Source organism: Papilio xuthus, unplaced genomic scaffold, assembly GCF_000836235.2.
Source record: "Papilio xuthus unplaced genomic scaffold, Pxut_1.1 DF825017.1, whole genome shotgun sequence".
NCBI classification, from domain to species: Eukaryota; Metazoa; Arthropoda; class Insecta; order Lepidoptera; family Papilionidae; genus Papilio; species Papilio xuthus.
The window spans coordinates 3,737,748-3,751,449 of record NW_013533632.1 but is presented as its reverse complement, the minus strand read 5'-3'; the positions used below and the strand labels follow the sequence as shown (position 1 = coordinate 3,751,449).

The window sequence follows — 13,702 nt, the reverse complement described above, 5'->3', positions numbered from 1 at the left end:
TGGTAATTGATTTATGGCATTTATGAAGCTAGTGAACAAGTAAATGTACATTTCATGCATTTATTTTTTATATTAAATTACAAACGAAATTCAAGTAATAACGAAGCGAACAATTAAAAAATTTCCAACCTCTATACCCAGAAAAAGCGTCGGTGTCTCAGGGGTTAGCACTTGACTTGTAATCTGCAGGGCCTGGGTTCGAATTCCGTCATGTACGAATGTGTTTATCGATATTCTGTTTTACATATGTACATTAATTCGACGAAAACATCGTGAAGCAGCCAGCACATATCTGCGAAAAAATTTAAAGATATGTGTGAAGTCGACAAACCTTCGTTAAAAGTTTAATTTTGTTTCAGCTATGTATAATCTTTAGCTTTTTCGCTGTAAGCATTGTATTATTCTTAGTATCAAGATTTTCACCAAATGAATGGCGATCTGTGTCAATTTCGGACACACATATTGAACAACCATTATCAAGCACCAATGAGGTTAGTATTAATCTATATAGTTTTTTATTGTAAGATAGAACAATGCAAAATTATTGACGGTTTAAAGGAAAATAAAATGCTAATGCGGATTCAAATATAATTTATTTAAGCAATAACCACATTAATCACTCTACTCGTACTATATGATTTTTTCGTTGTCATTTGACGCTTTTGTCCATGTTTGGAATTTTGGTTTTTAATCAAATATTGGTTAAAAGATTTTTGTTTTAATGTAGATAATATTACACAACGAGTTCAGCATTTGGAATTCCTTTTGGTTCTCCCTTGGATCGTTTATGCAACAAGGCAGCGATGTGGTACCAAGGTATGCGATAAAATCTATCTGTAACTTTACGATCCCTGAAATTTCTCTCGTGACTAAATTTGAGAAGCGTTACAACAATGTTGGCTGTCGATGTTGTTGAATTTAAAGTAAGCCGGTCAATATTACTCTGCGAAACCGGCGGAGAACTCCTAGATTAAATTCCATGCCTAGAGTTAAATCGTGCGTGCTTGAGATATAGGACAGTTTATTGTGTGTACAAGTAAAGGCGGGGTAAAGAGAATGCTTGATAATCACCTTGTTATGTGTACTCAAGCGGAACGTAAGAAATTGTTACGTTTTACAATTCCATATTACTTTTTACTGCTTAAATTTATGGATCGTTTTTAATGTTTTCATTTTCTTGTACTCACTGACACTTGTAAATTATCGTGTCAATAAATTATCACGTCAAAATTGTCTTTGATCTTTTCCTAAGTACATACTTTGGTAAAATCTTAGTGAATCTTGTTTTGTCAAGTTAAATAACTTCGCAGGTCGCTATCGGGAAGAATCGTTGGTACAGTATGGTGGTTCTTCGCCCTCATCCTCGTGTGTTCGTACACCGCTAATCTTGCTGCCTATCTTATCGTAGAACGTATTGCGGAACCGGCTCAAGCCCTACAATACGCATCGAAAGTTCATACCGAAGTAAGCGAGACATACAATTTTAAAACATACAGGTAACCAATTGGTGATGAATTTGCGAAGCGCCATTGCCGAAGCGAATTAATTATCATTTGTTTTTTTTCCAAAGAGGAAAAGTTAGATGGCATACATTTTCGTACACGTGTTTCGGCCTAAACCTTGTTAAAGGGATTCAAATTCAATTGTTTTTCCTTATCCTTCCATTTCTTTATTAAAACGAATTGTTTTATATCCACTCAAGAGTATAACAACATTGTACAGTTCCAAGTGATAGTACGAAAATGGAATATTGTACGTTACTTGTCAAGACCTAAGGTATCCGTTTAGTACCGACATAAGAATAAAATAACTTCTATACCGTTGTGTTAATATTAAATGTTTTTTGCAGAATTACATTTCAGCTTTATACACTTTAGTGAACGATCCTGTACTTATTCCAAACGCTGAAACTGTCATACAAAGAAATTATAACGTAAATAATGATAACTGTAAAACATTGACTCGCGTATGCCGATATAGACATGTGAATTTTGCCATCGCCATGCCGAAAGGATCACCGCTAAGGTAATTATTTGTACACAAAAGTATCTATTATTAATATAAAACATACTAGCTATCGCCCACAACTCCGTCCGCGCGAAATTGAAAAAAAACTTTATTAGTAGTTTATGTGTTGTTCCTATGTTCTAAATTAACGCCAAATTTTAGCACGATTCATGCAACTGTCTGGAGATAACTTCTAACAAACAACCATCCATCTATCCAAACATTTACATCTTACCAATATTATAAATGCTACAGTTTAGATGGATGTATGGATGTTTGTTTGAAGGTATTTCCAGAACGGCTGAACGGATCTCGATGAAATTTTGCACAGATGTAGAACATAGTCTAGAAGAACACTTAGGCTACTAAATAAGTTTTTTTATTTCAGTTTATTATAATGGATATTGGTAAGGTAAGAGACATATAACAATAACAAAACAAAGATGTAAGGATGTAAATATATTTTATACAATTTTGAATGGAAATAATAATTTTCTTTTAGCATTTTATTCCAGTGTCAGTTCAATAGCTAACATTTCACTGTATTGAGAAAGAATCAAATAAACCAATAACAGTAGACAATTTTTCTCGCCTAGCTGTGATGAATGTAATTGTATTGATTTCAATCTACTTCACTTCTATTCGATTTCTGAGGAAGTCAGCTCGAAGGCAAAACTCGTTTCCGACTAGTGTGAAAATGAGGCGTACATATCGGAGATAAATTCAATATGTTTTGCAAATAAATTCAATATATCAGCTTTTAAAACAAAGTTAAGAATTTCTTTCAATGGTAAAGAATATTAGCTTCCTTTAAAAACGAAATGAACTTCCTTGCACTTTGGTGTTGCGTTCATATAGCACAAGGTAGCGAAATAAGATGACAAATTTTATTACAAACTAGCGGGCACTACTTTGTCATACATCCTTTCCTACCTTTCTTTTAAAATAGTTCCAGCTGTTTCGAAGACTACACGAAACAAACGCGGACTTATGGACAGACAGATTACACAGACAAAAATTTAAAAAAAGATTTTATTACTAACTTAAAGACATCATGTTTGCCAAGATATGGTCATTTTTTTTATATTTACACGAATGGGATTTAAAGAAATACAAGTTTTTCATTACTTAAATTGCATTACATTTACCGTGAAAAGTTAAAAAAATTAAAAATCTACTAGGGATAGGAAAACGATTATTAAATAACATAAAAAGCCTGATCGTACTATATTTTAGCTTGAGTAAAAGGTGTACGTGAATAGAATATTCAAACACTCGTACTTTATTACTGCACGGCAACGCATTCTTTGGCCTCGCTCAATGACAAATAATGCTTTGACTATTCATTCGCACGATGTTACTTGCCGTGGACTACACATATGCAGAATTATTAATAAACTACGAAATTAAAAGCTATACTGCTATTAAGAACGTTTTTATTTAGAAATGCCTTTGCCTTAATTCGTTGTACTGTAATACCGAGCAAAGAAAAAACGATGTGTTAATTTTGTTTGACATTTTTAATATTCATTTATAAAATTAGATTTAAAATCATTGATAAGATGGTGCTTAAAACGTACATACAGTTGACATTGTTTACATGATAAAAGAAACTATGTAAAACTCCAAAAGGATTGTATAAATAAATGTCTAACGAAAATACTAAAAATTCACTTAACCTATAAAGAAAAAAAAATATTCTGAATACTACATCTGCTATTAAACTCTGAGAAAAGTGGGTCTTTTGAATGTAATGGAAATAAGAAAAAATACGATGCAAACACAGGCAGAGCAATCACCGTTTCATTATATGCACCGAGTTAAAATAGCTAAGAGCAGTTCCAGACGTGCATGAAATAGGCTGCCTTGTGTTAGGAGCAAACAAATCACACGACATACTTTACAAATGCGTACCGTGTGACATTTATCTAATAGCGTGTTTATTATGCAGTCGTAAAATTATCAAAATAATACCCAATATTTATCTGACTGTCTGTCATCTTATTATCTTTGCTATTAATTACTCGATTTTATGATACACAAAAAAAATTGTTAAATGATATTTAACTCTCAGGAACCTTCTCTGGATTTCTGATGATTCAAATTTTAATAAGTATCTAATTTTATATAGGTGTAATCAAATGGGGCTGATTCGATTTGCATAAAGATATTGGATATGGATCTGAACATCTTGTCGTTCTGCCTTATCTAGGTCATATCTTATACAGTTACCTCTTACTTATACGATAATATACGTTTATTGCTATATTTTCAGGTATTTTGAGGCCCAAATTACAGCACTAAATGTATATTTATCATGTACCCTCATTTAGTTATTTTTCTATCATAAGTTGACAAACGCGTGAGCGGTCACCTAAAATCGCTGAAATAGCGAAGTGACCATTGCCCATAGATATACGCAATTGCATGTGCGTTGCCTACCTTTAAACGGCGGGGGAGAGGATGCGCAGAAAGAAAACACCTCCCATCCTTTCCTTGTAAGAAAAAGGCTAGGAAGGAAAAGAGGACTAAATTAGGCCTCCGGGACGCACACTCATCAGACGAAACGCGGAATTGCTTCCGCTTCACGCCTGTCTTCTATGTCATCGTGCTATTTCAGCGGGCGAGTCGGGCCGATTCGTTCGAAGATGTTAAAGCGGGCTCTACCACTGATAGTTACTTTACAATACAACCACCTTATTAAAATTACCTGTTACCGCGACTTTATCCACGCGAAATACTGTCTTTGAGCTGCGCGGTACTGGACAGTACTTGGACCTTGCAACATAACTTTATTTTTCTAAAATAAACGAAGCCCTAGTTACTCCTTATTACATCATCTACCCTCCCAATAAAAGTCCCGTTAAAATCGGACCAGCACTTTTTGAGATTAGCCGGAACAAACAGACAGACAGAAAAAAATAAAAAATAAATATTTTGTACCAATCATAGTGTAATTTATATTAAAAAGAAGATACTTGATAATACTTTATTAACTTACTACTAACAGTTCATACGGAACGTAAGTCTCAATGGTTGGCGCTTACATCAAATAACCATTACCAATTTTTAAGGGGATCAATAAAAAGGGCACAACGAGACAGCCACGTATTGGAATTTAGAGTGCTTTTCAAATACCCAACCTATTACGTATTCCCGTTACAAGCAAAATATATATTAAAACATTCAACATGCACTTGCAAATAATAAATAATTTATACATTTAAACAAGTATTACTAAGAAAATATTTTAAGCCGAATAACCTTTTAAACAATCCACTGTATAGTTTTTAGTTAATGTCTAGTTTTGGATTTTTCCCCGTTGTTCGCTTAGTCATTTGTTTTTTTCATTTTATACCCATGTTGATGTGATTGTATAACATTCCTGTGCCGGCTCGGTGGCTTTATTTTAGTTTTTTCATAGTGCACCATACTCTGCTGGTCATAAGCCCTTTCATTTGAAATATCAGTGGTTGTGTTAAAATGTCAAAATTGCATTGTTTTGTGGCGGCGGCCATCTTGGAGAAACAAATACAGTTGATGAGCAAACTAATAGTGGGAATTAATAAATTTTTTTCGTGAATTTTACAATGTACTTATTGTTTCGAAACCTCTCTTAGTCAAAAACTACGTCGGACTATAACTAATTCGGAGATAATTTTGAAAATTTTATGTTGAAAAATAATAGAAAACTGTTTAACCATTAACATGGCGTAATTTGCGGATAAAAAGCGGAATTACAAACTCTAGCGTAAATTTTGAGTACGCAGGAGAGTACCCACTATCTGGCTGAAATCTCGCCTCTATACGCTAAATCCCTGTTGAATACTGAATAGCCGTAAATTTACATGGGGGCCCGTCAGTAGGGAAAGTGGATACACTTCGCATTTCGAATTTATACCACCCCATTTTATGGTACTAGATTTGTGGACGTGATTTTTAACAACAAGTTAAAAATTTCCATTTTATTTCGCGCGGATGTCTTTTTATGATTCGAGAATTGTGACGCTGACGAGGGAACTTCGTGAAGCGAAATGGAATTCATACGTCTTTGTCGGGCTCCACTTCAAATTTATGAGCACGTGTTTTTATTAGCATCTAGTCTGTAATTTTTACTTCTCATAATTTAAATTACGGTACCGCATATATTTCACATTTTTATAAAAAACAAAATTGTATTTAATAAATAATACACCGTAAGATAATCCTGTTTTTGAACGCATTTATTCTAAATTTTTAGGGAAAGTATTAATCTTGCAATTGTAAACATGAAACGGGAGGGAGTTATTACAAAACTGTGGCAGAAATGGATTACAATTATCGATAAACCTGAATGTGAAACCGTCAAAGACGAGGTTCGTATTAAAACAGAAGAATTGCATTATGTTAATGAGTTTAAACTTTTTTAATGTGCCTATTATTTTTAGGAAACCGCAGTGACTGAAATGACTCTAAGTCAAGTTGCTGGTATATTTTACGTGCTCGTTGGCGGATTGGCGTTAGCTTTGACTGTTGCATTATTGGAGTTCTGTCAACATGGTCGTGCTGAAGCTGCTCGAGCTAATGTGTCACTACGCGCTGCGCTGAGAGCTAAAGCAAGGCTGGCGTCGCGTTCTCAGCATAAGACACCACCGCAACGTACACCACAACGTGAACATGATCGTCTAGGATGGAATGGATCTGCTTTTGCTGGGGTCAGTAGTTACAATGTACTAAGCATGAATGTGAACGTTTAGCTAAAATTTATAACAGTCTTATGTTTGCGATGAACACGTATCATCGCTAAGTAATATAATATAGATATAGAGAGAGGTGGAATAAGAAAAGTATTCGAGGGACCCCTAATTTGAAATCTCAACCTACTACTAGATTCATCTATTAGGGTTTTTAAAGAAATACTGGCAACATTGACGTTTTTTAGTGAAAGCGCGTATTCGATCTTCCCGCACTCATATCTATATCGAAAATTGTATTGCGAATACAACGAAAGTATCCTTTGTTTCGCAAAAACTATTGGGGTATCAAAAATAGTAAAACTGTAACGATATTAAAGGGTGAATATCAACACAGTACCATAAGAGTCGTTTATACGACACCTCTTCGGTCGTTTAGCCGAATTTGCACATTTGCTAGAAGGCAAAAGCGCCTGCATTTTGTATAAGCATACTTTAATGGGTATTCGAGATATTTCTGTTGTTTTCCAGTATGAAATCCTAAATACTCTTGTTCTTTTTAAGAAATGTTATTTTAAACTAAACCTTACTACTATTATAGTCAGTTTAACAACAAAAGTCAATATCGTAACATCAAAACAAACTTGTTATACTTCGCGGATAGTTTTACGATTTTTGCGTAAAAAGAAAAAAAAAACATTAATTAAAAGGAACTATCATTTTTTTATTTTAATATAACAGTGCTCTCTTTTTCATATAGTACACTGACTTCCTCTTAGGAAGGGAAATGATGGGAAATGTACATCGGAAGATATATTAGGAAAACACATCTATGGTGTAAGTTAAATATGAGCATCGTGTTTTGCCCTGTCAAATCATTTACATTTGTGATGTCTTCAAGCTGTTTTGTATAAGTTTTTGCCGTGTGACGTTGACCCATTAAACATAAAAGCCTACTCGTATTCAACACTACCAACCAAAAGTCAAATTCTAGTCTTTTCCCTTTCTTATCCCGTTTTAACAAGGTAAGTACGGGAAGGGGAAGTGGACTAGACGGAGGAAGGGATGATGTAACTATTATTATGTGTCCCTTCTATTTCTTATAAAGGTCAAAACATTTGCAACCTTTTTCTTACAGATTTCTATAGTCATTTTGGTACTTTAGCAAAATCAATAGACCATTTGTTCATTTGTTACCTTTTCCAAGAAAATGACCAAACTTGAAGATTCATTATTGTCAATGTACTTTATATGCATTGAAATAATAAAATAAAATAACTTCCACTTTCCTAACCTGTTTCTTTTTTTATTTCCAGTATTTTGCGACTGGCAACCAAATATCTCAAGAGGACGCTGTGCACGCCAGTTTCACTCACGTGTGATCCGCGGAGAAGGGTGGCGTAAATATACGTCGCTCATCTGTCACGAAAATACCGAATAATGCTGTTGATTTATATCAGTTATAATTGTTTATATTTCTTTGTTTGTTTCACCGTTAGTTTCTACTATCGAATGAAACAATCCTATACGTTTAGCAAAACAATATGAATCCTCTTCATGTTGCTTAAATCCTTTGAACTAATTTCTTCTAATGTATCGTCAGCTTACTATTCGTCCCCACTGAGGGGCGGAGCCTTCCCTAAGTAAGAGGTGACTAGGCCATAGTCAAACACGTTGGCCCAGTGCGGGTTGGTTGACTTTACACATATCTTTGAATTTCTTTTTAGATTTGTGTTGGTTGAATCACGATTCCTTCACCGTAAGAACGTCCGATAAATAGACCTTTGTATATCAGAAATCGGAAATCGAAAACACATTGGTATGTGGCGGGATTCGAACCCAGGACCTGCATATTGCAAGTGCTTAACCCCTGAGCCACCGATGTATGACCGATTTCTTGTTATGGCAACATCAATTTCATTTACCTTATTAAAAATACAACTCCGATATTCTTGATCGGTGAAAAAAAATATTTTATGAAATATTGTTTGAGTAAATCATTTTCTAATTATTCAGATCACTTTTTTATACTTAAGAAATTATAAAACGCTACGCATCTGCGGTTCCTCTGGTGTTGCAGATGTCCATGGGTGTCGTTGATCACCTCGGTGTTCCAGCCGCTCGTTTGCCCCCTTCTCTTATTAAAAAAAACAACTTTTAGTTGTAACAACTATAACCAGTTAGCAATAATTTATTGTACACGTAATATATTTAACATGTAAGCATCACATTATTAACTATGCTTTGTAGTCACTATAATTCTGTAGTTTAAGAATTTATCCCTCTTCTAAATGTAGACTAGTTTAACTATAATCTTCGATTAAAATATTTAGAATAACTAATAAAGTAAATGTTCCGTAAACAAAGCTTTTGAAATTGAAGCAATAACAAGATAAAAAAACATTTTTAAATTAAGTACAAATAAGTTCCCTTGGTCAATGTGTAGCACAAATAATTGTGACAATATCTTTCTCATCATCATCGTCAATTACGTCAAAGTTAATATGAGATTGTTGGTGTATTTGAAGCCGATTGGGACTTAAAATTACAATACAATCGACGATGACCATACGTTACTGATTGCCAAAAATATTTGTGCTAGGCCCACAGACTTTTCATAGCCAACAGATAAACTTAATAACGGTACCTGAGATTATAAATAATTTTTTACAATTTTTAAAAGGGGATTAGTATTCGTAGTACAGAGTGCAACATGCAACGTTATAGTAAAGTAATTTTCAACGTTAAATTTCGATTCGTGTCTACAAATAATTGGTAAAGACATGTCTAATATTTTTAATATCTATATTTAAATGAAGTATGTAAGAGCATATTAAAATTACAATTCATTTCTACATTTTTATATCTCTTTAAAAATATTGCACGTTATTTTAATAAAATGATTTTTTTTTCTATTCCTTTTGAGCACCATTGTTTCTCGTTGATGCACCTTTCAAGTCACTAAAATCAATTTATGATTGCTTTTAACCCTAACAACATTTCTGTTGTTTTTAAGAGTGTATAATATTTGGACCCTCTGTGCCAAAACAACAAGTACAAGTATAAAGTTTCACAGTTTGCACACATATATAATACTATAATGAAATTAAATAATAACTAAATTAATACTAAGCTATACTAATATTTCTTAACATTGAAATTTTAACTTTTTTATTGGATACTGTAGTACAATGTATAAAATTTAAATATATTTTTAGCCGTCTTCAAAAAGAAGGCGGTTATCAATTCGTCCGTATTTTTTAATATTCAGTTATTATAATTTAGTTTACAAATTATGTAATAATCTTCCTTTAAATATATCAGGAAGGCTCTTTGCCTTTTTTGTTTAGCACAAATTAACTGAATGTTACTCTACCTTTTTGGAATGTAATTTCGTTGTCATCATTTAAGCAATTCGTAATTTTAAGTATAATATTTAATGTTAAAGATTTGAATCATATATTGTTCACACATTTTTAGTCATATTTATGCTTAACCCTTAATTCGACGAAATTTTTTGGAGCAAAAAAACTTTTTTTTTAGTAAAGTCATACTTACGTAATTTTCGTTTAAACTAGTTCAGTAGATTTTTTTTAATTAGTTGTTCGTCACACTGGACACCATCAAATTAAGGGTTAAAGTTGCCAATAATGTGTGAATAATTTATCAATTCACATAATATTCGTAGTAAAAATCGTAGTTAATCGCTAGTTTAGTTAGACGGTAGATTAATATGATATGAACATTAATTAAGAAACTATAACTTATAAAAAAAAACAAAAAAAAAGTATATTAAAGCAATAACGCACTGCAATAAGCGCGCAATTTAAAAGTTGATAGAAGCTTGTCACGGTTTTCCCTCTTTATATTTCTATATTATTATATTTCTACGTTATTAATATTAAACTCTTTAAACTTATTTCTACAAAATAAAAAAGACAGTAATAACTAATTTTAAATTGTCAAAACTTAACAATAATAGTAGTTATTTAATTATGAGAAACCTAGTATCGTCTCTGTCATACTCTCTGAAAAAAATGAGATAACAATATGCTCTCTATGTCTGGTTAGGATTTTCTTTTTTTTATTAAAATACGGTATTGATTTTAGTGTAAGAGTGACGAGATAGCTATAATAAACTTAAAAGTAATATTATATTATAATTGTAAGAATAAAAAGCTAGATTCAGATTAACAGTACGAAGTTCTGATATAAATTAGCCACAAAATGTGCCAAATGTTTGCCTTAAAATGCCATATAATAGATACGAAAGAAAATCAATAGCTTTGACAAAAGTTCCTTGATGAAATATAAATTGTTCATTTTGAAATATTTTAATATCTTTGTATGAAACATGACATTTAAAATAGAAGCGTTTATTAAGATATTTATACCACATTTACTGTTAGTTAGTTATAAGTCGTGTTAAAAAAAATGTTTCTATTGTCGTAACATTTGTTCAAAATATTTTTCTCTCTTTCTATCACTCAGTCTTTCTCTGTCTTTTATTATATTTGAGAAAAATTTAAAAAGGATTAATTTTTAATTATATTTAAAGCATATAAATAAATTCAGTTGTAATATATTTGTTTCTATATTTAATCTTATTATATTTGATTTATGCAATTTTTATCTTAAAATTAAAAAAACATACATTTTAAAACACAACAGCGCCATATATTTACTGCCATTAGATCATTATTGTATACAATTTACATTTTTAAAAGTTATTATCACGTTCATATCTTCTTAAACTTTTAATAAATTTTGGTAATTCTAGTACAACCAATTGTTTTATTTGTACCAAACAATGACAAATTTTACTTTACACATTCAATGCAAAAATTCTAACAACCTGAGTATACTAAAAACAAGACATTCGACAAATTATTAAGCAACTTAGTACCTGATAATTTTGTGTTTTGGTAGACAACCTTACAGCTTTTATGTTAAAAGAAGCTTAAATTGAATTAATATTGTAGGATCATTCTAGATCCATTTTGTCTAAAAGGCGACAAGGTGCAAAGATAAGATAACAGACCAGAATGTTACATAATATTACCGTTAATTTCAGGACAATCCACGTTATGAATATACAACGCAGGAAATTGAATACCGTATTATTTTTTCATAATAGATCAATCTATTTTTGTAATATTTATGATACTTGTGTCTGTCGTTTATCTATTTTCTGTATGAAATAAAATTTTAAAACACTGCCATCTCTCGAATCTACGAATAAACTACAGTACTTCCGTGAAATCATTTTCTAGACTTTTGCACAACCCATTCTCGACATCACGTATTTAGACAATAATTTAAATTAAAATTGTCTATTGAATTCAAAAATAGTTAATTGAAAAAATCAATTTGTAAAGTAAATAACGTTCATTTTATTTTAATTTTTTTAAACTGTTTCTCTATAGTGTTATCGTTCGTTGATAAAAGCTCCATCTATTTAACACAACCGGAACTATCTACATGATACAACACCAGCGCTCATAACTTATTTAATTTATGTTTTCTTTTTAAGGCGTTAGATGGATTTAAGGTTGGTAAAGGATGCAATAAATTTGTGCAGACGTGTACCGAAAATCAAGGGAGCATGTCGCTTGTATCTGAAAAGTTGTGAATTAATGGAGACGAGTATGATAAATATAAAGTTATTTCTATAATATTCTTGTATAATAATAACAAATAGTATCAAACGTCTTCTAGTAACATATAATGATGGTATACCTAATAATAATAAATTACTAGAATCTTTAAAACCCTTATTTTTCATTAGTACTGCAACGACAGTTATAGAATTTTTTATAAATTTTGTAAATCGTAAAAACAGATTTTAATTAAATTTATATTCATTAATAAATCATGAAAACTTTATAACACACATAGATTAAAAAAAATACGAACGAATTGATAACGTCTTTCCTTTTGAAATCGGTTAAAAATATGAAAATCGATAGACGACTATTACTTTTAAAATTCTTAAGCTTTGATTAATTTGTTGTACATTAAAAAAAACTAAATTACTTGCGTGCAACTGACGTACTCATGTTACTACAAATTATTTAAAGGAAGTTTTTTTTTAGTTGTAATTTATTATGTTGGTCACCAAAGTATTCATGGAACACCTTTCGCCAATATTCGTTATTCATGAGCGATAGCGTGCGGCTTTTTGAACAAAAATACTAGAATACCAAATACCAAATATAACACAATCAATTATATTCCGTATGTCCTCTACTTAAGGATGTTATTCCATTGAATTCCGTCACGTCGGCTTAAGCATTTTTCTTCCACCATTTTAAGACTGTATCCAGTCAGGTACCTACGCGAGTGTATTTATAGGCCTCTAAAGCGTTTCTCTATACATAAAGTATTGTTAGAAATTACAAAATATAGGTTAGAAATCTGAAAAGACATTTACTCAATAAAACAGAAGTTTATTTACTTTTTTTTTGTCATTGTAATGTTGTTTTCGTCATTGTTTTATGCAAATACTATTGGAAAAAATAACCATACTTTGTCAGTTTACACAAATATAAGTGTACGAAGGAGAGAAAACAAGACCAGTTCAGCAAAAAAAGAAAGACTTTCCACTATAATTATCTTTGGTTAAAGGTGCTACTATTTCTTAGTATTAATACTCGTTACGATCAACTACCCGAATCCATCTTACACAACAATCCAATATCAGATTGTCACGTTCAAAGCGATTTCTCCAGACACGTTAGTAAATGTCGAAATGCGCTAAGTAATTCTATCAATACCTAGCACGTCGGCACAAAGGCAGAGAGATAAACTCGATAATCTTCACTGTTGGCGTAAGGGCGTTCGATCATTTGAAGCTCCGATGTCTCTCGTCTGAACCCTTTGTGAAATGCATCGGGTTTCTGAATTCCTCGACATATATTGTGATTCAAATGGATTTATATGTTGATAAAAATGTTTATTTATGTATTATTAAAAACTCGTGCGTTCTATGGTAGACAGCACATTGTAGAGCTTAATTAGAA

The 13,702-nt window shown here is 31.8% G+C and overlaps 1 protein-coding gene across 1 annotated transcript in view; it reads left to right on the top strand.

Moving 5' to 3' along the window:
• The window catches only part of LOC106126180 (glutamate receptor 1), a 50,201-nt gene extending 42,091 nt beyond the window's left edge, over positions 1-8,110 (top strand). Inside the window, exons 12-18 of the mRNA XM_013323672.1 lie at positions 360-491; positions 728-816; positions 1,311-1,464; positions 1,850-2,025; positions 6,248-6,362; positions 6,435-6,701; positions 7,997-8,110. Coding sequence (XP_013179126.1) covers positions 360-491; positions 728-816; positions 1,311-1,464; positions 1,850-2,025; positions 6,248-6,362; positions 6,435-6,701; positions 7,997-8,062 — 999 coding nt within the window. The 3' untranslated portion in view covers positions 8,063-8,110. The remainder of the gene's footprint in view (positions 1-359; positions 492-727; positions 817-1,310; positions 1,465-1,849; positions 2,026-6,247; positions 6,363-6,434; positions 6,702-7,996) is intronic.
• Positions 8,111-13,702: the final 5,592 nt, after the last annotated feature.